The 23,210-nt window shown below is 40.4% G+C and overlaps 1 protein-coding gene across 1 annotated transcript in view; it reads right to left on the reverse strand.

Annotated features, from left to right (window-relative positions):
- CPNE8 (copine 8) overlaps nt 1-19,218 on the reverse strand; it is an 81,810-nt gene extending 62,592 nt beyond the window's left edge. The window contains exons 1-2 of the mRNA XM_071552595.1: nt 19,000-19,218; nt 6,102-6,142 (exon numbers count right to left, since the gene is read on the reverse strand). Coding sequence (XP_071408696.1) covers nt 6,102-6,142; nt 19,000-19,139 — 181 coding nt within the window. The 5' untranslated portion in view covers nt 19,140-19,218. The remainder of the gene's footprint in view (nt 1-6,101; nt 6,143-18,999) is intronic.
- Nucleotides 19,219-23,210: the final 3,992 nt, after the last annotated feature.

The following is a 23,210-nucleotide window of genomic DNA, read 5'->3' on the forward strand; positions in this document are numbered from 1 at the left end:
TCTTGAACTCAAGGCTTGTGCTGTGACCACTTCTCTGGGGAGTCTGTTCCAGTGGCCAACCACCCTCTGGGTGAAAAACCATGTCCTAAAATTCAACCTAAACTTCCCCTGACACAGCTTCATACCCTTGGGTCCTGTCACTGGTCAGGGTGAAGGGATCAGTGCCTGCCCCTCCTCTTCCCCTCATGAGGATGTTGAAGACCTCAATGAGGTCTCTCCTCAGTCTCCTCTCCTCTAGGCTGACCAAACCAAGTGATCTCAGCCACTCCTCCTATGGTTTCTCCCCTAGACCCTTCACTATCTTCAGAGCCCTATCTAGTAAGACCTGCATCAAGGCAACACTGGGAGGAGGCAATAAAAACTAAAAAAATATTCTCTGGACATAGCCCTACTGATAACATGCAGGTTCTCACAAACATTCCTTGCACTTTCCCCCTTGGAAACTCTTTTTTAAACTAATGTTACCAGTTCTGCAATAATGCATATTTTCCAATTTTCAGCAGTGGTTTCCAAGAATGCAAATGTCTTACCAACTACAAAAGCAGACAGAATTGTGAATTTTATCCATTTTGCCAAAAGCTTTTCAATTAGAAATTTGTCATACCTATAATGCCAGTTGAGAATAAAACAAATTCATTTAGAGGAAATGCCATTCTTTACAGATAATACACACTTTCATTATTCAGATACTTGTATGGTCTTGATCTTTCTTAAACATTAATTATTTTTACTACTGATTAGCTGCTTTATTTTTTGTACTGCATCCTGATCCTCTATATCAGAGTTAATACAGCAAATCAAGTAAAACCTGTACATTGCAGTAGGAACAAAAAAAATATTAAAAAATGAGATTTAATATTGAGGAGAAGAAAGTAACAATACAACTGTAAAATATTCACTACCAAGCAATTTAAGAAAAAAGAAATATTCTGGCACTACCTTGTCTGCTACAGAGTTTATGAAGCCAAAGAACAGCCATGAGCAAAAAGACTAAAACAGATTACTGTAGGATAATTTTAGTCTCCTACCATGATTGGTGATACAGGAGTCACACAATATATGAGAGGATTAAAAAAGAGGTGTACAGTTTCACCTTAAAACTAATTCAGTCACCTTAAAACTAATTCAGTCTCTCACTCTATTCCTGCTTTTTGAAAAAGGCTGCTCACATCTGTCTGTCTGTTAGAATCCTAGTTTCTGAATTCAGTTTCTTTATAGTCAGTTGATAGCCAGTACTATCATCTGGGATTTTTTAATCTTTGAAGGACTTACAGAAAGCAATGCCATCATTCTCAGCTTTTCATTGCTGAGTAGACTTCTATTCCCCGCAATGTGAGTGATTCCCCAGTGCTACTAAAGGTATACCCCAGGAGTGGGACCATCTCTCTAGCTTAATTTATATAAAACCTTAGATGAACAGAAAAAAAGTTAAGAATCTGTAGTATGATTAGCAATTTTCTTGTATTTATCCAGGCTGCAGATGTGGCAGGTATTTTGAATGTAATTAAGACATAGACTAATAATAATCTCATGCAATGTTTTAATTCAAGTAAAAGGTGCAAGTCTGACAGTGATATGTACACGTGCATGCCAAACTGAAACTTCAAAAAAAGTCAGTCCTAACGAAAGCTGTAGAAAAGTCACATATTCCATTCATTCTGATAAATACTTTGTAAATTTAGAGTAATTTTAAAAATTCTTCTATCTTTCCCCTAACATTCACCCCAGAAATTTTCAGTAACTGATCATGATAGTGGTCTTTGTTGGTGGTTAAGATTCACTATCCCTAAAGGCTCCAGCAGGCACAGTTTGGCAAAGATCCTGATGCAGTAATTGCAATAATCACTCAAAAACTTCAAAGTCATATCCAACTGTAGAAATGCAGATAAATATGGTGAGGTTGATTTAAAGCACTTGAAATGCTCAAATCAGATATTTCAGATTTCATGAAGCAAACTATTTTTTTAGCAGAGAACACATAACAACATTGTCATGAGGGAAAGAATAAAGTGGGATAAATAAAATTTCAAAAGCCATCATATCATGCAACTGCATCCTAAGAATGAGCTGAAAAAACAGTTCTTCTAATCTCAAAAACTGAAGGAGCAATAAGCAACTCCAGAGGGGCACATGGATGAAGAGTAACTGAGAAATCATTCTGTAAGGCTTTGCCATATGAGCTCTTCCCAGGGAAGATACATCCACATCTGTAATCAGGAGTATAATTAATATTTAGTAATTTTTAAATCTGGACACTGATACCACAATGTCACATGCAAGGTAAATTTAATTAAATCTTGCAATGAAAAAGAGGGTAGAAATGTCAACAGTTATTACTCTGGTTTAGATACAGTTCCCAAAATACTATAGTCTGCACCTTCTTATTTGCTCAGGTAGGTTGGGCCTCCCTTACCTACTCTGGTCCTTTCCAGAGTAATGTGTTTATGCTTACCCTTTAACCTGGCAACTACCATTGCATCCACACTGCCCAGCTCAGTTTCCCCCAACAAAGTAACACATCTATTCCATTTCAAGGAAGACTCAGTCACAATAAAGTTCATCTCCACGCTACCTAAATCTTTCCAGGGTACTGTTTCTAGCAGGGCTCACCATGACTCTTCACAGACCACCTTCTACACCTTCCAGGCAGAGCTTCCCTAAGGTCCCTTTGTCCCAAATGCCACAAGATTTTTCTCATTATTACTATCTTCCATGGGGAGATCTCTCAGGGGAAGTCTTTACATCTTGTCTTTCATATGAGACCCTTCCTACGATCATACCCAGGAGGCACAGGGTTCCACCAGGAGACATCCCATCCTGACCACAGGGCTGCCCCCACACCACTGCTACACAGAGGCTCAGCTTGGCTAACCAGAGCATGGGAAGAAAATTGTTCTGCCTGTCATCAGACAGAAGAAACACACCAAAGTCATTAATCTGTATCTCCTTTGCAGGTCTTATTCTTTCCTCATCAGGGAAACACTACTTTAGCCTAATTCTCCACAAGAAAACAAAACAAAACAAAACAAAAAAAAAGAAAAAAGAACACCATGTTTTTTTCAAAACTGTTCCTAGAAAAAACAGTCTCCAAGCTGGGAGAGCAGAATGGTCCAAATTCTACAATAAATCAGTATATGTGACTTTTGACTCCACTGAGCAGAAAGCACTGTCAGTAAGAGACTGCAGCGTTGTTTAAAATACTACATGGACAAGGGCTATCCAAGTCTGTCCCATCTATATCTAATATCTCTATTCTACAGTTATTTCTGTAACTTGCCTCCAGGGAGGCAAAGTGACAGATTCCTCTTGGCATGAATATCTAGATTGCAGGGAAGTGGTCAGAATTGGAATAAATACTGAGCAGCAATTAGAGTATCAAAAAAGTCCAAAAAAACTCCTAAAAAACCTCACAGAAATCAGAATTTCCTTTCTAATTTCAGGAGAAGGCTGTTGTTGATATGGAAGTCAACTATACTCATGTGTGTCTCTCTGCGAAAAAGACCAAGACAAAATGAGATTTGCACTATCAGTATGATCCTTAGACAACTGCATTGGAGTATAAAAAGCATACAAGAACTGCCCTAAGCAAATCCAATGAGACCTCAACTCTTAACTAGTATGAGAACTAACAGTTGCAAATTCAGTGGCTCTAAAATGGATCTTGTGCAAGTGGCAGAATGCTGGGTTTGACAACTTTTTGCTACAAGATAAAGTTACTGTATACAGAGCAGCCTAAGAATGGCCTTTGTCCAAGCAAACAGACACTGATTTATCCTGCTTTACTTCCAACTACAGAAAAGAATAGCACCTTTTATACTACACATCTACCCCTTTTACAGTAGGCCCTAATCTCTGTACCCAACTGAGGGACAGTAGGAGCAAACAAACTGAACTGGATAATAAAAACACTGCAGAGTACTAAAACTGAAACTACTCTATTTGGAGAGTATCCACAATCAAAGCTGCTCTGACAAGTAACTTCTGGAGTGCAAACACAGTATGAGCACTTCCTGAGTCAATAGTTTCCCTCTCCTCTCTTGACCAAGGATGGTTTTATTGCACTCCATGGTTTTGTACAGCTACCCTGTGACACACAGGCCTGACTGGCAGCATAAATGGGTACTCCAGTGAGATCAGATCTCTGAAATACACCACCAATTTGAGTGCTTTAAATAAGCTGTTAACCAGAAACAAGAAAAAAGTATGTTTTGGATGTGTAAGCAAGCTAATAATACTTTAAAAATATACTCTGAATCAAAAAAAAAATACCACCAGGTTACTTCTTAGAAATATTTTAAAGATAGATATTGAGATTTCTCTAGGTTTTCCTGCCACTTTATTTCCTTGTCTCCCTTCCCCAGCATGGGGACCAGCCATGGGGACCCACCAGCCACGGGGACCCATCAGCCACAATCATTTGGGTTTGCTCCCCTGCCCTGACTTGGGCTGTGAATAGGCTACAGAGGTATACTGCCTTTGGCATGGAATGTGTTTTCAAGAACGCATCTCCAGCAGTGTATGTTCAGAAGTGGAGCTCTGGAAGTATCTTCAACACCTGTGTCTCTGGTTCCTAACCCCTGACACTCTACTGGAACGTGTTTGAGCAGTGGCACTGTGTCCTCATATGGTTTTCTGAGGTGACTGGAACCAGCTGTGATAGACACAGGGTAGTTCATGGCTTTTGCACACAAAGGTCACATTAAAGTCCCCTGCTACTCAAACCCTGCAATGTATTCTTAATACACTTCCCTATTTCATAAAATCTTGAAGCACTTGTCCTTAATATTTGAGCTTAAAACTAGACACCTTATCACTTCTGGTGAAAGGCAGCTTTATTCAATATAAGAGACCTCTGAATTCAATCAGGGCAATAGGTCACTGAGCACTCTTTAAAACAGTTTAACCTACACAACTGGGTCTTTTGAGCAAACTAAAAATTTTTAGTAAAATGCAAACTACTCAATTTTGCTTCTGCATGATCTCCCTACACCAGAGACATGGTAGTGCCAATGTCTCCTTTTAAAGAAGTTTTATAGGTTAAAAATGTCAAAGGTAGTCCTAACTTTTCACAGCTTTTCCCCAGAAAGTAGAAGTTTTTCCCATCAAAAGGGTATTATTACGGAATATCTCTCAAGAAATTTTTGCTTAACAATGGAACCACGTACTCTCACTGAAGTACTCAAACGGAGTCACACTGTCACATGACTCAGTATTCAAATATATCCTATCAGAACATGGTTGCATGTCCAGACACTTGGTAGAACTATTATGTGTCTGGGGTTATTTCCAGTGTCAGTAAGCACAATACATGGTATCTTAAAGAAGAAAAGCCCAGGATTAAAAAAAGAAAATTAACTTACAGATAAAGGCAAATGGAGAGTTGTAGGGGAGACAACATGGCACAAGACACCATAATCTAAGGACCAGTCTACTAACTACAGAAGTACTTTGATTAGACACTATCAGAAAAAAAGAAAAAATTTTGTGGGCTCATTGCCTTGATAAAAGTTTTATAAAGTGTCTAGGACAGGAAGATAGGCACAGATTTTTCATAGGCAAGGAAGCTTTTGGTCATATTTTAATATAAGGAAAGCATGTGCTACTGTCTTACAAATCTGAAAACATTAATTCATAAACCATCATACCATTCTTGATCAGGAAAGGTTGTGCTTTCAAGAAAGGAAATAATTTATTTTCCAGCATTTGATTATAAGATTAGTGGACACTATGTACTAGCAACAACATGTGCTTCTTGTTTATTTAAAATTTTGCTTATTAGCTTTGAAACACATCTGGAACAACCAATACTAAAAAAAGAAAGAACAACCCAACTTTCCTGCATCTATTAATTTTAAGAAACTTTGACTGCCAAATAAGAGATAATTTAGTTCAGGAAAGCAGTATTAAATGCAGTCATTATAATTTCATTTCACATAAATGATAAGTGTAACTTATTTAAGTGTACCTTAATTACTCTAAGTAATTGTTATGAAGACAATGTAAACCTGACACTGAAGAAAATTACCCATCTAATTTTTAATGCAGTTTTTGCCCATCTGGAATACATAATGAGAATACACAATAAAATGCTATATACTTACTTGGATCAGATTTAGAAAACGTATCTCTGTCCAAAAGATTTCTAAAAAAAAAAGGAAGAAAAAAAGATAAAAATCTTATGCATAAAAATTGTGAAATATGCAAATCAGATATCAATGTGTATATGTATTTAACAGCTTTAATAGAAAGTCAACTTAGTTTTCTGCTTTCCTAATATACAAGATTTACTCAAAGTCAGTCAGTACTAACACTTTAATCATCTTACATTGCATTCTATTATCCATTTTGGATTTGTGCAAACTGTGGCTCATTTGCTCTGACACCATGAAGTGTAAAGCAACCACAAGCACATTAAATATATACACACACACACATATACATATGTATGTATATATATATATATATATATATAAAACGAACACGAGGAACAGAAATACGTTTAAATCACAAATAACTGTAAGAGATTGAATTGTTAGTTGAACCCCAAAACTTGAGACTACACTTAAAGAACAGCTATGTGATTTCAGAGCCCTCGGGAAGTATCTGTAAGAATCTGTCATGGATGAGAACTAAAGTATACAAGATGACACATCAAAACTAGGAATTTTCTAATTATCTACAGAATATCTAGGAATAAGTAGTAAGAATTGATTTCTTTGTTATGCAATGCAGTTCCAATATTGTAGCCACACTTCAACCAACTGAGAGTCACACAGATGAGCAGACTTAAATAAACAGTAAGTCTCAAGAATCAGGACTGACCAGAAAACCATTCTCAGAATAGTAACCAACATTTCATCATTCAAAAAATAAAAATTTAGAATAATAAAACTTAAAAATTAACTCAACAGACTACAAAAAGTTCTGAAACCAGGAAGCAATTGAACGGGCACATGAAAGAGCTATTAAACTTAGTAATGTAGTTTAAGTTTGGTATTAATAGCAAAAATGCAGCACAGCTTCATGAAGCTGGATATACAGCAGTTATGTCAAAATCCTTCTAGACTTCTCAGCTGACCAAAAATTGAATGCGAGTAAGTAATCTTGTACCTTTGGGAAAAAATCATACTGGAATACACAAACATAAAACACTCAATTCAAGCAATAATGTTTTGGGCACTCCAATTTCTTGCAATCTAAGACAGACATGGAGCCACTGGAGTTCAGTAAAAGCAGAATAATCAGAAATATATAGCCTATATATACGAGGAAAATACTGCTACAAATTGAAACTGACCTCGATGTAGACAGAGCAAGTAGGAACAGGTTTAATCCTAAACTGAATCTTCTGCATTGGAGGTGCATAAACTGAACTTTGTTCCACTGTTTTACCACTTTTCACTGTTAAAGGTGGCCAGACATGATGTGAAATCTGCACCACCTTCAAGAATACGTAAGGTAACTTCAATTTCTAGTAAGTCCTTTGATCCTACCTCAGAGCAAGAGAGAGGATTAAATACCCAGTTTACATCCCTTACAGCTTATTATTTTTAATAATTAGTAAAGCCTCTTCAAAGATAACTATTTATTACTCTTAGATCTGAATCACTTTATCTTTGTTCTACTGACAGTGCTGAAAAGCTTATTAATATTTTGTTCAATACTTCTTAAGTCCACTCAATACGTCAATATGGAAAAGATACTGTATTCCAAATTTATATATTGCCAAGTTCCCATTTCAGAAAATGCAGTATGAACAAAGATAGCTTTAAATGAACTTTGGACCAGTCTGTTTTATTTAATTTAGCCAAAGTAGGCACTAGCATTAAGACCATTATTTGTGAATGAACCGGAATTCTGCATTCACTAATTCTTCAGAATTTCTCTAATCTGTTCAGAAGTGTGATTTTTGTATATGCATACAATTATACTCAGAGAAACTATATTCTACCTTAATCAAAAATGTGCAAATATAAATTGAAATATTAAACCCAGGAAAATGAGAAAATCCAAGTCAGCATCTGACAACAATCAATACAAACTGCTTTAAAAGACAGTCCAGTAAGCTCTGCAGTATCAGAATTTGCCAATCCAAAACCAAAATTGCCTCCTACGTCTATTTAATTACACATAGCTACATACACTGTTAATTTATGGTAAAGAGAATTGGACTATCCCAAAACAAATTGCTAGAAAACATCAAAATCAGTTATAAGAAAGAAACAGTACATTATGTTGTGGGATAGGCCTCCTATACTCACTATTAGAATCCCAAGCAATTTTTAATTCCTCTGCACAACTATACAGTGACCTATAATTGGTATGTTAGTGTTTGCCACTGCAGATTAAGATTAAGCCATTTTAATCATGCTTACACAAAGATAAGGTGCTCTGAGTGTTTTAGATATTTCCTACTCTTACTGTGTTCCTTCTTAAACATTTTTTCCTGTATTTTCTAGTATACATACTAACATAAAGACTGGCCTGGTACTGTAAAGCTCAGTCTATTCTGAGACTTTTATTCCAACAGCTGCAAAAAGCAGCCACCATGGGAACAGCAGAAAACCAAGGTAAGAATCTGTAATACTTCTGAGAATGTTCCTGGTCTCCAACTACTAGCTGCTCTCAAGTACTTCTTGATTTAAAAACATTTCTGCATAAACAGTATCCATGAAAAGATTGCAAGGGCAGAGATACCAAAGTTTAGCGTTGCAATTCCGGTCACTAAGTGCCATCAATTCAGTTTTGAAGTAATACAGCTTGCCATTTCCACAATCCAACCCTTTACACATTTTCCCATAAATAAACGAAGTCTTCTGCAAAGTTTACAGACACACCTGATCATCCAAAACACTAACAGCCACCAACCAAAACACTAACATAAGAACTTAGCAAGCTTTTGAAGCAATGCAGCCCATTTCAAAACGAACTTAAAAGACTAGTGCCAACAGGAAAAACAAGCAAACAAACAAAAAAATACCAAGGAAAAGTCTGATTTGTCCACTAAATCACCTAAAAACTCAACAGGCTGCTCATTTTTATTTGTGCATTTTCAGTTTAGGCGGGTAAAAGTCAAAGGGATCCTTTAAACACGCAAAAACTGCAAGGCACATAATAAGGAGAGGACAATTTAAACCCACAAGAAATGGGAACAGCAAAATGAGAAAGGAGACTAGATGTATTTCTAGAGCTTTAGGTAGTCTCCATACTCTTAGTTTTCAATATCACTTTCTGCATAGCCTGAGCAATATAGAGTGTATTTTTCCCTTTTTTGTGAGAAAAGCATTCTCTTTAGAAGAACACTGTTTTGTCTCAGGAAAGCTCATAGACTCAGAAGCCACAAATATCTGAAACTTCCTTTTTCTTTTTCCTAATCAAAATATAAAGAGAAACAGACATATTTTGACTTAACATGGTGAGTACATTTTTCCCTACATCCATTAAGCCTTTCAGATAAAGAGTGCAAAAAGAAAAGGAATTGCTATCAATTTTAAGGGGGAAAAAAAAGGAGACATGTTTTTACCTGGAGAACATGCACATCAAATGTTCACAGCAAAGAAACTTAAAGGAACATCTGTGCAGGAAGCATTATTCTACCAGCACAGATCCTGAAGGAATTCCTTCTGTACCTGCCCATTCTGGAGTGGACCTTTCAAAATGGTTGCAATAGCACAGATGATAAAGGGGAAAAAAAATTAAGAGAAGCCATGGCAGAAACACCTACTTAGTCTAAACTGGAAAGCAGAAGACTGATCAGAAATGCTGGGATAATTTTTTCTGCATGAGAGCAACTTCCCCAGGGGAAAAAATAAGTAATCAGTAAATAAGTTAAAACATATTTAGTTATGCTTCACAGAATCACTTTGTTCACAGAGTTTCAAGAACTTCATAAAAACTTATCAAATTAACAATTTTGTCTAGTGCTTCAAAAAGTTTTTTAGAATAGAGTGTTTCAGTGGGAAGGAACCTATAATGATCATCCAGTCCAGTTCCCTGACCTAAAGCTGAAACGTGTTGTTAAAGGGCACTGTCCAAGTGCCTCTTAAACGTTGCCAGTCTTGGGGCACTGACCTCTCTAGGAAGCCAGTTCCAGTGTTTGACCACTCTCCGAATAAATAAATGCTTCCCAATGCCAAGTGTCTTGTACCACGTTTAATCTAAACAACTCACATGTATAAATCACGCACTTCAAGATTCACTGATCAAGGTAGGAGGGGTAGCTAACCAGGAATCACTATTGTCTATGGTCCTTTGTACAATTTCACCATGTTGTTAGATGTATACTAAAAAGTAGCATTTACTCACAGTGTTCAAATCTGTGTTGACTGGAAAAATACTTATTTATACATTACTTTCAACAGCTCTGAAATCCTTAATTTTAAAAATGTGGTTTACCTCAGATTAATTTGTCAGAATCTCTCCAAATGTTACATTTTTATGTTTTTCTTTAGATGACATTTCAGTGTATGCAAAAATTCTTTGGTTGTAGAATAAAGCACTCAGCAGTTTGCAAACACAGAAGTTAGTTACCCATGCAAAACTACATTTAATGTTTAGAAAATACACGTTTCCAATATGTTATATTCTCACACGATCATACACTACTTCTCTCACATTTGTATCAGTCCACAGGAAAAGAAATCGTCCCTAGTTCATTAAATAAATGCATTTCTGTTTCCCTTACTCAACGATGGGACCATGCCCCTTTTTCAAGGAAGATCCTGGGAAAAAAAGCATCTCCTCACTTTTTACTGTGCAGAATAGTATCCACTGTACTACTAATTGTAACCAAAGTGTATTTACCTAGTAGTCACAGCTCCTTAGTTTTAACTTAACTTGCAAGGGTCCAGTCCTAGCAAGATGACATATGATCCGAAGAGCCCTTCTCTAAAGAGCCCACTTGACTTCCTGCAGAGTAATTTCACAGCTTTCAGCTGTAGTGCCAGCTTAAGTGGTCACCCCTCCGCAGCTATTTGCTCCCTTCTTCTGTATTCTGTCAGAGCACAACAAAGCGAGCTATAGCATCCAGATCTCTAGATCCAAAACACCCTAGACCTAAAATGAGATCAGACAATTTCTCAGAATTTTACCTTCTTGTCAAAATAACTAGTCCTCTCAGAATAGGCTCACAGGTGAGAAAACACTGGCTTTACTGACTAAGAGACAATTAGTCTGACTTCTTCCTTTCCACTCAGATGGTCTCCATCCTTTGTGGCGCTAGAAGTACCAGAAAGAAAGCAAACACACCTCTGATATGCAAGCTTAGGAAAACATCTACAATACCTCTTCATAACCTTCGGAGAAGTAATTTACTCTTCTTGTTCACAGAAGACAAAGAAGTAATTTTCAGCCTTCCACTAACTTTCGTTCTCAAGGTAAACACATACTGATTCAGAAGTCATAAGGGAAAAAATGGGAGAAGCAATAACAAGGGTTAGACCTGCAGTGTCTCCACGAGTTTTATGACAACCCACAGAAAACATTCTCTGGTCAGATGTATGCAAACAATTTTAGTTTGAAACCTCTATTAAAACTGTTGACTACTCTGGAGTTTAAAAAAACAAACAAACAAACAAAGGAATTGCCAAATTTATTTACTTTAACATACCAATAGTTCTCAAGGAATTCTGTGAAAACAGACAGGAAGTACTAGATTATGAAAATACACTTTTGCAAACAAAACAGAACACAATCTTGGACTATTCCAGTTTAAATGAAAGAAGTTTATTTAGGGATATCACGAACTGGTGGAACTCTGCTTCAGTAGCAACTGAATTAATACTTTAAAACAATCAGAATGAACCATCCACATTTGTTACAGCTCAGCAGGTAAAACATCTTTGGCTCTGAGCTCCTGGTGATGTAACCTGTGGCATGGACTGCTGGTGCCAAAAGAGCTATTCAATCTAAGGACAACTCACCAGTCTCTTCCAGTTACTTTCATCCAGACCATTCAAATACTCTTTTTGGACATGCTCTTATTTGCGCTCTGATTTTTTCAGTAGTAGCAGGTAATTATTCTGTGTATATTATTGATGCAATTGTGGCCCTCACAGAATGGTATAGTACAGAGGAGCATCGTCATGGTGTGAGAGCAGAGGCCTTGCAAGCGGGGACACAGGATGCTGTGTGTAGGAGCAGAGGGTGAAAAGAGGGGGCTTGGGATGCTCCCCTACTGGGGACCCCAGTGCTGTAAAGCGGTCATCAGTGGCTGGTGAAGAAGTACAGACTGGGAGTTGGGCAAACCCACAGGAGCTGAAAGAGCAAGTCTCAAGCAGATGTAATACAGACTGTATATAGTTTAAAGTAAATGTGGGTGTGAAATGGAGTTGAAGATGAAGAGCATATTAGCTCAAATGGGGATCCTCAGAGTGGGGAGGAAGAAGCCATCAACATCATCCTTCTGAGACATGGGCTCCACCCTTGCCACCACCGTAAATTTCATGGTGCTCCCCAGACAGATGTGAGACACTGATAGGGGCTCACTGTAACACCCTCCCACAGCTGAAGCCAGCAGTCTGAGGCCCCAGAAGGGATAAAGGGAAGACAGGCAACAAAAAAGGGCCAGATATTAGGACGTGTGCAATACTTTAAGGGTATTTTATGAAGATTTTCTGTGGTAGTATTACTTTCCTCACTTTGAAACAAAGACAAAATAATATGGCTTAAAATTTAACTATATTTTTGCTAGCTTTTGAATTTGCTGGACTTTGCAGAATGTAATGAAAATGTAATGTAAGGGTTTGCAAGTGGGGCCAGCCCAAGCAGTGAGCAGTTAACGTAAAAAGAGAACTAGAGCTGAGTATGTGTAACCAAGATAAGAGGACTTGCTTGAATGGAGAAGCAACTCGCTGCACATGAGAAGTGCTTTCTAACACAGAGGGGCGGGGGAAGCAGAACCTGAACGTAAGGGGTGTGTGTGTGTGAAGAATAGTAAACAACGTAAGACATAAACAACAGATTGTGTAATTCCATGATGGAAATCTACAGAGTGCCTGTAACAGATAATATTTGGAGCCAACTCCTTGAAAAGGGCTGAATTTTGTATACCCGGTGGACACGTACTTGGGGGCATGGGCCCCCTGCGTGGCCCAGGCCGTGGCCAGGCCGGAATGAAACTGTGCTTTACTATCGATATCTAGATTTTCTTTAAATCAGTACTTCACTGCTATCTGTATAAAGAAACATGATTATTTCACACAATTACACAAGTGCAAGCCAAAGTGAAACTAAGGAGTAGCCACCTAGTCACTAGAAAAAAAAACCATTGGGTCTGGGTTTGCAGCTAAGGAAAACCAAAGCTCCATGTAGGCAAAGACAAGTTCAGAGAAGTCCTGAGACTTGCAGAGTTAGTGTGAAGCCTGGATCCTGTGTGAGAGACTAAAATGTTAAAAGGTTAATGACTCAAACAATCACGTTTGCAAAAGCAGCAAGGTGCTTTGGTAAGGGGGAGAGTTTTTGGGTCTGTGGTAGTGCAGCCTCTGATCTGCACAACAGACGTGGTGTACACCCACCACCAGAGGACGACCACGACAAGGAGACCTTTGTTTAGAGACAAGGTGTTTTTCGAGGCAGATAAAGGAAAAGGCCAAAAGGCCAGTAAAAAGCAGATAATGGTGGGATAATGCTTTTTATCATGCCAATGTCCTCCCTCTCGATAAGGCTCAGGTGTAAAACTGCCCCCTCGGCAGGTATTGGAACATTCACACATAATTCTGAAGTCTGAAGGTCTTCATTCCTTCTGATAAAGCACAACTGACTCAATTATGCAGGCATGAGAAACAGTGGACATGTCTTAGAAGAGGCCATTGAAAACCCCAGACTCATTTCTGGGGCCTTCCACCAGAGGGCTGTGCATAACTCAAGTGTTTCCTCAGACAGCGTAGAACTCCCCGCCAGAGGGAAGGAACCACCTGGGTGTTTCCATCTGAACCTGAACATACATTAACCCCATTGAACTTTCTGTTTCTAGGGCTTGTCCACCGCCACAGATCAAGACTGCGACTATCACCTCGACCAAGGGACATCGAAATTGTAACCATCCAGTCTTGTTGCTGGATCCATGGGTGCCGGTATCTTTCCTCTCCACCATCTATTCTTACCAACCATTTCCTTTTCTTTCTTTCTTTGCCTTATATGTTTTCTTAAGTAATATTTTTATACTTTCATATTGTTATATTTCTGTAGATAACTAAAATGGCTACTTATATACATCCTTTCCATTGCAACCAAACTGTTCTAAAATCAACCTGCCATATATATGTACTGGTCATTCAGTGTCTTTTCACTCCAATCTGCCCCAAGAGATCTAATACCAAGGACCTCAGCTGCCCCACCTCAGGGGCAGGTCCTAACAGCCTGTCCCTAACAATCGCAAGACTGAATTTACAGGGGAAAAGATCTGACATATATTCTAGAATTCATATGCTGAATGCTTAAATTTCAAACAATATAGACACACAGGTGAAAATCAAATCATGCAAACTATGAGGAGTGTGAGGACAATGTCACCCAACTCGTTTTACTTAGCTGAAGCCCGCTCATTTTCTAGGCAGTTCCATTTCAAATCAAAAAAATGTAAAAAAAACCCATGCAAAATCCACCTTCTGTTGCCAGTCACACATAACCCCTCCATGGACTTTTAATCCAACCTGGAAACACACACACAAAGAAAGCAGGAAAATGAAAACCAGACTTATAATCAGGATTAATTTTATATTCCATATTTTGTACTATACAGAGTTACAAACTCAATAATTTGTAATGATTTTATCTTTTTTTCATCATTCTATCATTCTGTGGCAGGGACTTCCAACAAATTATTCAAAAAAACCCAGGAGGTTAAGTATACTGGCTAGAAAGATATGATCTTGCCAGAAACCAATGTCCAGGACAAAGTTAAAATTAAATATACTTTTAGGTACTGCAACCACTAGCAAGTAGCTGGTCAAGATTTTCAGACTGCCAAACAAAAGGAAAAGCAAAAATTCTGCAGTAGTATGCTTTGTTCCTCTGTGCAAGAAACTTGAATTTAAATTATTATAATTACTGACAATAGGGGTTGTTTAATTCCATTCAGCTCATTCATTAATGTTAAATTTCTGTACCAACTGTGAAGTAGCACAGAACTGATCCAAAACAGGCATGTGCAACCAACTGTATTTCTGTTGAATTAACCATGACAAGGAGTTTATGGTGCCTTTATGCACTTTATGCCTAGTGGGGGAATAATATGCCTAGTGTAGAGTCTATCCAGTACAAACACAGAACCATAAGGACACCCTGCCTGATTGAGCATAACACCTTTCAGAGCAGTGTTATCATAGCAAACTTTTTGAATTAGCAAAGTGACCCTGCACTGTGTCAATATTTTATAACTTTTACTGTCTTTCAGATAACCATGTCATCTTTGATACACTATTAGAAGTCATAATATTGTGAAACTACAGCTTCACTTTCCTATAGATATTAAAAAATGACTCTCCAGAAGACAATTCTGATTGAAAACTCCCCATTCGGTAAGCAAATAAACATTAACGTGAGATAAAATGAAACTCTTGGCCTTTTTTCTAACATAAGGCTTCAGAATGGCCGTGGCTTAATTAGGTACTACAGTAGGTCAGTCCACAGAGTAACACGAAGTATACACATCATAACAGTGTGAAAAACTTGAGCCCATTGAACACTGAACTTTGTATGTTCACACACAGCACAAGTGTCAGGATATGTGATATCCACCACCTACTTGTGTTCTCAGCATTAAACACACTAGAGTTTGGTCAATACATAGTAACTGCACTGCTACTAGGAAAGTCAGGAATAGAATTCAAAGTTTTTCCAAGATTTAACTACATTGGAATTGGTGAAGAACATCACTAGAGAAGGAAAACAGGATGACAGGTAGCTTGAAGCTTACCTGAAACTCACTCAGGAGCACCAATTTACACCCACAGCTGGTGAAAGAAGACTCAAGTATAGGCATAGGCCCATAATCAGTAACCAGTGCAAACATCCCTTGAGAGGAAGAGGAATCTTTGGGCTAGAAAACAGTACTAGAGAAAAAGATAAAGAGTAGCCTATATCCTCTCTTCCACACTGACTGCAGGCATAAAGTCTTGGACCTTCACCACAGGACAGTTGTGCAAAATTATACCAGCCCGCAACAAATAAAGATAATACAGCAGGTGACAGTATAAGATTTTCATCAGACCACACGTGCCCTTCAGGGTATGTGACAAAGGGAGCGACAGGACACAGAGGGAAATGGCTGCTAGGACAATTGATCCAGACAACAGCGGACTGTTACCAACATCAGAGGATCCTCTGGAATGATACATGAAAGTTCTGCCATATTGTGGCTCTTGAGCCAAAGACTACACATTCCTGACAAACTACATCTTAGAGAGTCAGAAAAGAATTGTGAACTTTTTATTTGCTAGGCATTCAGTCCTAACAGCTAGAATTAGATTAACTTCTTGCTTTTCAAGCATTTATAAGCTTACAGCCAACGATGGCATTCAGTAAGCCATGGGAACAGGTGAAAGCTTTTAGCTATGTGACTAAAATGATAAAGAAATCCCAGAAAGAGTATCACCTGACAGTCAAAACATTCCTGGAGTTTAATTTTCATAGACAGTTTTTCATCCGATGAGATGCTCTTGTCGTAAAGGTTACCTGATGTGCCCCTGAAGCTAAAGCAGGCTGGCTTGCAGAATAAGTCAGTGCAATTCCATCTGCATAGCACTGAACCTGGCTACTTTGGTAATACTGGCAGAATGAGAACACAGGGCAAATTAACTCGGAAAGTGCTGACAGACCACAGAGAATTAAAAGCTAAGTGAATACAAGCTCAGTCCTTACTGAATAAGACAGACAGAGAGATGGGAGACCTGAAAGAACACTGCCCAGAGTCACAAGTTTATCTTCTGGCTCAGCGTTTCACCAAACAAGTTACGCCTCCTGTACCTTCCCTCATCTCCTATAGTGAAAACGGCTGAAGAAAAGCATCGAAGAAATAATAGTTATCAGCTAATAACTGTTGATGTTCAATAGCGACCAAATCGGTTCTACAAATCTTCAGGTATCAAGGAAAACAAATATCATGACCTAAACTATTTCAAAAGCATTTTTCTCCAAGTATTGAGGAATACACAACTGCTAATTATTAAAGAATTTTCAGCCTTCTCTGAACTTCACAGTTTGCTCTTGCAGTCTTTCACAATTTAACACTCCATTTCACAAGCTTTAGCCAATGGATGTTTAGAGATGAATCAAAAACATGTGTTAATCAATAATCTCTGCCCCAGTGTCATTCATTTTACACTTAATTTTGAAGCACAATTTTGTAATCAAAAACTGTCATCCAGCACATACAGAAGGAAGGAATCACCATGGAAATTACCATCCTCCTGTACTTGACATCAAGACGTATCAGAATGTGAGACCCTTTTTTAAAAACAAGGGGGGAAAAGGCAGTTTTAACAGACACCTCTCTTGATGATATCTACAGAGAAATAAACATTGTAAACTATACACGGAAATCAGTTACAAGCACGGTCAGGAATTGATTGGCTGTGTCCTGTAACTACATGTTTTTGTAACTATCTGATGGGCTCTCAAATCACTGTTAAACACTGCAGGTATACACAAGCAATACTTGGAACGAAAGGAACTCCCACAATAAGTGAACTAGGTCAAAACCAGCATAAATGTTCTGACATCTGTAACTGTGACAGGCTATTTGAAGAACCTAAAAGCAATACTAAGGGTCCCAGATTGCTTTTACACATTGCAGCACGCCTTTCATTGGACCACGGTTGGCGCCCGTGAACTTTGCAGAGACAGGCAGTAAGTACATCAGTTTTCGTATGACAGCCTAGAGACTGTTTCGGTATCAGAAATTCAATCATACTCCTCATTGCTTCAGCGTTCTTTTCAAATACACCCTTGATAAAACAAATCATACTTTATTTTCTAAGGAAGGAGAGGGAGTGGTCTGACAATTTAAGTTTAGAGCACTGCCGTTCTGTCCTGGAAGAAGTACTGTTAGCAGCAGCAGCTCTCCGTCAGCTACAATAGAAAATGACGCTACGGACTACTAGCACAAACTGTGTCTCATTTCCCATCAGGAAGCAACAGTAACAGTTCAAATTTTCCGCTAGAAGCTGCCAACTCTGCTGGTGAAAGGAACCACCGCTCTGCAACTTCCAGGGAATACTTAAGCTACGAAATGTGACCGAAGATACGAATACAAAAGCCCACAAAAAATGATTTTTAGACCTCTAATACGAAATTCTCTGCGATTTGTGGGAGAAAGCAGGATTTCTGAAATACCGATAAACAAATGTCGAGGAACAAATCCGCGTACGCTGGAGTTGCGTTACGGCCTGGCTGTTTCGCAATTTCTCGGCACCAGCGTTACGGTAAAATGTGACGAAGCACCAGAACACGCCCGTTCCCGTAACAGTTCTGCAGGAGCTCTGGAAGAACTTATGGCAGGATGACTACGAACGCGAGTTGTCCGACCCCACCGCGGCACTTGGGACAGCTCCGTAAGTTAAATACCCGCCGGAGAACGCGCCCTGCGCTCCCGCCTCCGCCACTCCCGCTCTCCCGTGCCGGCAGCGGCGCAGCGGGATGCGGGGCGGCACAGCCGCTGCCTGAATCGGCACAGCCCGCAGCCGCTTCTGCCCCCGGGCTCGGCCGGCAGATCCCCACGGCAGGCACGCCCGGTGAGGGCCAGCGGGCTGCAGCGGGCTGGCAGCCGCCCCGGGCTGCTCCCCGGCTCTGCCCGAGACTGCGCTGACAGCTCGGCAGGGCAGGAGGGAGCGCGCCCCGCACAGCGCAGGGCAAGGGGAGCGCGTCTCGCACTGCCCCATCTCCTCTTCGATCCACTGCCCAGCCCGGGGCGAGGGGCGCACTGCCCGGCACACCGCGGGCACCGGCCCGCTCGCCCGTCCGCCCATCCGACGCCGCGGGGCGAGGGGGCCGCCGCCGTACCTGCAGGACACGGAGAGTTCCACCTTGGTGGCCGGGATGCTGGAGCTGAGCACGTTAAAATCCCCCACGGACGCCATCTTCGGAAGCCCACCGCTTCTGCCCGGCTTCGGCTGCCCCGCCGGCTTCTCCAGCCCGAACATGGGGCAGAGCGGCGCGGGCGGGAAGGAGGGACGGAGGGAAGAGGCGGCGCCAAGCGGGCTCCACAGCGCGACGCCGCCGCCCGTGGTGCGGAGCCCCGTGCGCGGAGCCCCTGCCCGCGGCTGCGGCCGCGCCTGGAGCGGGGCGCTGACGTCACCGCGAGCGGGAGCCGCGCGTGACCGCCCCGGGCGCGGGGACCCGACGGGGATCGGGGAGGACGCGCCGGAGCTCCCGGCGAGGAAAGCGGCACCGGAACCGCCGCGACCCCGAAGTGTGCGGGGCGGGGAAGGGTCCCGGCGGAGGAAGAGACGGGGGAGCGGTCCCGAGCGGCTTATGATCCTGCGCCTAGCCCGTCTCTTCCCTTTTGGCCACTGTAACGGGAACTCCCGTCCCGCAGGCTGTCCGGACAGCGCCCTCCTTACGCGTCTGTTTGAGCGGGTCCCCGTGCGGGAGGCGGCGGCTTGCGGACGGGGCGGGCGGACCGCGCCCCTGCTGGTCCCGTCCGAGACTTCAGCGGGGGCGGGTTAACCTCTTCGGGGGCCGCGACGGCGAAGGCGCCCCGGCAGGAGCGCGCGGGGGCTGCGGGAGCGCCGGTAGAGCACGGACGGGCTGCGGGAGCGCCGGCGGGAGCGCACGGGGGGTTGCTGGAGCAGCGGCGGGGCACGGACGGCCTGCGGGGCGCGCCCTGCGCCGCCAGGGGGCGGGGCGGGGCAGGGCAAGTGGATTCTCCTGCCGGGAGTCACTGGGAAAAGGAAAAGACCTCGGTGCTAATTACGCTGGGAAAAGTAACAGCTACCACAATTGTAAAGATAGGAAGGAAAAGAGGAGGAGGGTTTGCCTTGATTGCGGTGTGCAAACACACTGAAAAACGGGAGCTTCCCTCTCTCGCACGTGTGCTCGCCCGTCGTGTTTTTTCAAGACCACCAGTTCAGTTGTCCTGACCCTTCGTCATAACTCACCATAACTGTAACAGGTCTATCACCTTACATGTCATGTGTTTAGTTTGTATTCATTACCATGGTATCTCAGTAACCACCAGTATGTGTTCCTCATCATAGCAGTTTAAAGAGAGATAGAAGTGCTGCCATCCCCATGTCACAGGTGGGAAGGTAAGGCACAGGCAAATTAAATGCCCTATCTGCAGTCATCATATAATATGTAGGGCAGGTCAAAGATCACACAATATAACCCCAAATCATGTACTGAAGTCCTCTACTCCTCTGTTAATAGTTTTACATGTAGAAATAAAGTTTAATGTTTATTTGCAAAAGACAAATGTAACTCCAAAGCCACAAACATTATCAGATTACATTCATTTTGAATTAAAATTCTAGATTCTTGTTGATGTAATTCAAGTTCAATGAATGATCCCAGGCAGTATCTCAAAATAATGATGGTAATAGAACCTGAATGTTGACACCTGGTTAGGTCCTAGCCAACAGAAGAGAGCAAGGTGTTCTTCCATACAGGACAGACACTCCCTGTGCCCAGCAAACACAACTCTAGTGGCAGAAACTCAAGGAAGGTATCACGGATATTTTTATTCAGGAAGTTCTGAGCACACCCCACTTCTAATCTTCTGGCTCTTTGTTTTCAGGAAGTTGTCTCCTGAATCTCTTTATTTTCCTTCTCTTGTCTAGCTGTTAATCACAGAGCAATTTGTCATCAGGTATCTCTAAAGTCTTTCCTCTTAAACTAGTTTGTCTGAAATTCTCAGTAGAGCCAAGAAACCATGTACCTTCACAAGTATTCTAGGTGTGTCCACAGAGAGCCAAACCAGTAACCCTACAGCTGAAATTGCTAAAAAACACCAAACCCCCAAAACCCAAACAAAAAAAAAACTAAGTTGAATTTAGTTTACTACTGTCTTTGTCCATACAGTAGTGTGAAGGAATGGGTGAAGGACCACCTCTTGAGAGGCTTATGCAAAGTACAAATAAGCTACTAGATGACTAAAAACTTTAAAGAACAGTTTTTAAGAAAAAAATTAAACTCTTTTTTCAGCATTATAGTACAGTTCCTCCCTCTTTTATAATCTGCTATAAAAATCTAAACATGATCAGTGGATCCCACAGGGCATGGCATGAATAACCTGAAAGACGTGAAGAGTTATTATAGTAGGTATAATACATCACTATATGTGATATAACTGTTATAATACTATAGATGTGAGTAACTTAAAAATATATCATGTTAAGTGTGATACGATCTTATATTATGCCCTACTAATCCACTTTACTTTTGGTTAGGTGGGAGTTTGTTATGATAATTTTTGTATTAACTGATCTTAATATTTTATTCTACTTAGAAAAAATAGAAATAATTCATTATGGGTTATTCCATAAATAGAGCATCCTATGAAAATAATGGAGGAGTTAAGAAAATTCAAGTCTTTGGTGTTGCTGGGGAAATATCCATCTCCTGTCATCATGTGTATAAAGGCACAGCTCTTTTGTCTTCTAATGTTTTGCTTTAGAGTAAGTACATGGCTCTCATCCTCTGAGAGTGATTTACAGGGCCAAGAGAGAAACTAAAAACTAAACCAAGGAGTAGTTGAAAGATGTGCACCAATGGGGCTAAATATACATTATCATTCCAGAGAGGCACCTTGTATTTTCTCAATCTTAAGTGGCACTGAGACATGGAGACTGGAACAATGCCTAAGCATTAGAATGGAGGCAGTTTTAGTATCTTAAATTTATGTGCAAAATACCTGTAAGATTACAGTGCAAAAGAAACATCAGGGCTGTGTGTCGCGTATGCTAAGCTGATCTTTGAATGACATCAGTGACTCTGTGGAAATTTTGCAGTGAAAAGCAGGGCATATTTTTTGGCTTTCTTTCGTGATTGTTATTTTATTATTGTTAGCTGTTGTTAATTATCAGATACCTACATAACTTGTTTCAATATCTGCAACCTAATTTTAGGAATGAGAGTTATACTTGCAGTAATTATAGCATAAACGGAGAACAAACTAGAGATTCCAGAATAGCTGTAATGCGTAACACTGAATGATTGCTTTAAAACATCACTGCTTCCAGGTTTCAGCAGTATAATTGAAGCCAAATGCCACAGGGTGCAAACATTGATTACTCCCTTCCACCCCCTCAGCTTTCTGCCTTGTAGATCATTATTAGACATCTCAAGAAAAGAAGTTTTATTATTAAATCTTTGCACTCCTTAAAAAAAAAGACAAAAACCATCCCTCACACAAACCAACACAGACTAATCTGTAGGAAATTATGGAACTGGAAATGACAAGTCTTCTGTAGATGTTATAGAATATGTGGATGAGTATAGGAGTGAGCTTAGAAGTGAGCTTCAGTGTTATTGGAACAAAACAACTGCAACTACAACACAGTAACACTTTAATGAGAAATAAATAAACATTTTTTTTCCAAGCAGAAGAATTAACCAAGAGTTACTAACAAAAATGAGAAATGCCTGCATTTTAAATGTTTTTTTTCTTTTTTTACTAACCTATAGGCATATCGTGGAAATGTATGGTCTGGGATCAGGTATTGCAAAATAAATGTAAATGAAGTAAAACCCACCACCACGTGGCAATCATAGAGGCTGCCATCTTAATCAAGACCCTGCCTCGTAACATAACATAACCAAACAAGAGGCGAGGAAAGGCCCTTTCTGTTACATGGATGGGGTGGGATTTAGGAGCCTTTAAAGGAAGGAAATTTGATTTTGGAGGTGTGCTGTGGGGGTTGGATTTGGCCAGAGTACCCAAACACGTGTTTGTAAGTAAACCTTTCTGCTTGTTAATTTTATTTGTTTCACAGACTTTGTTATCTTTGTAAAATTCAATAAACAGAAAATTTTTCTCACATTTTCATGACAACAACATGCTTACTAAGTCTGAATTTGTGATCAACATACCATATTCCCTGATTCTTCCTCAAGTATTTGTTGAATAATTCCCTTAAGTAGCATCCACCAAACATCATGCTTTTATCCGGGCTGCTACCAAACAGTTTCTTTCAGGGTCTGGAAGAGTGGAGTGAACTTAGCCATAATTTGGTCATTTCTGATAGCTGAACATAGTACTGAAACAATACCAG

The sequence above is a fragment of the Pithys albifrons genome, chromosome 3 (genome assembly GCF_047495875.1).
Source record: "Pithys albifrons albifrons isolate INPA30051 chromosome 3, PitAlb_v1, whole genome shotgun sequence".
NCBI lineage: Eukaryota > Metazoa > Chordata > Aves > Passeriformes > Thamnophilidae > Pithys > Pithys albifrons.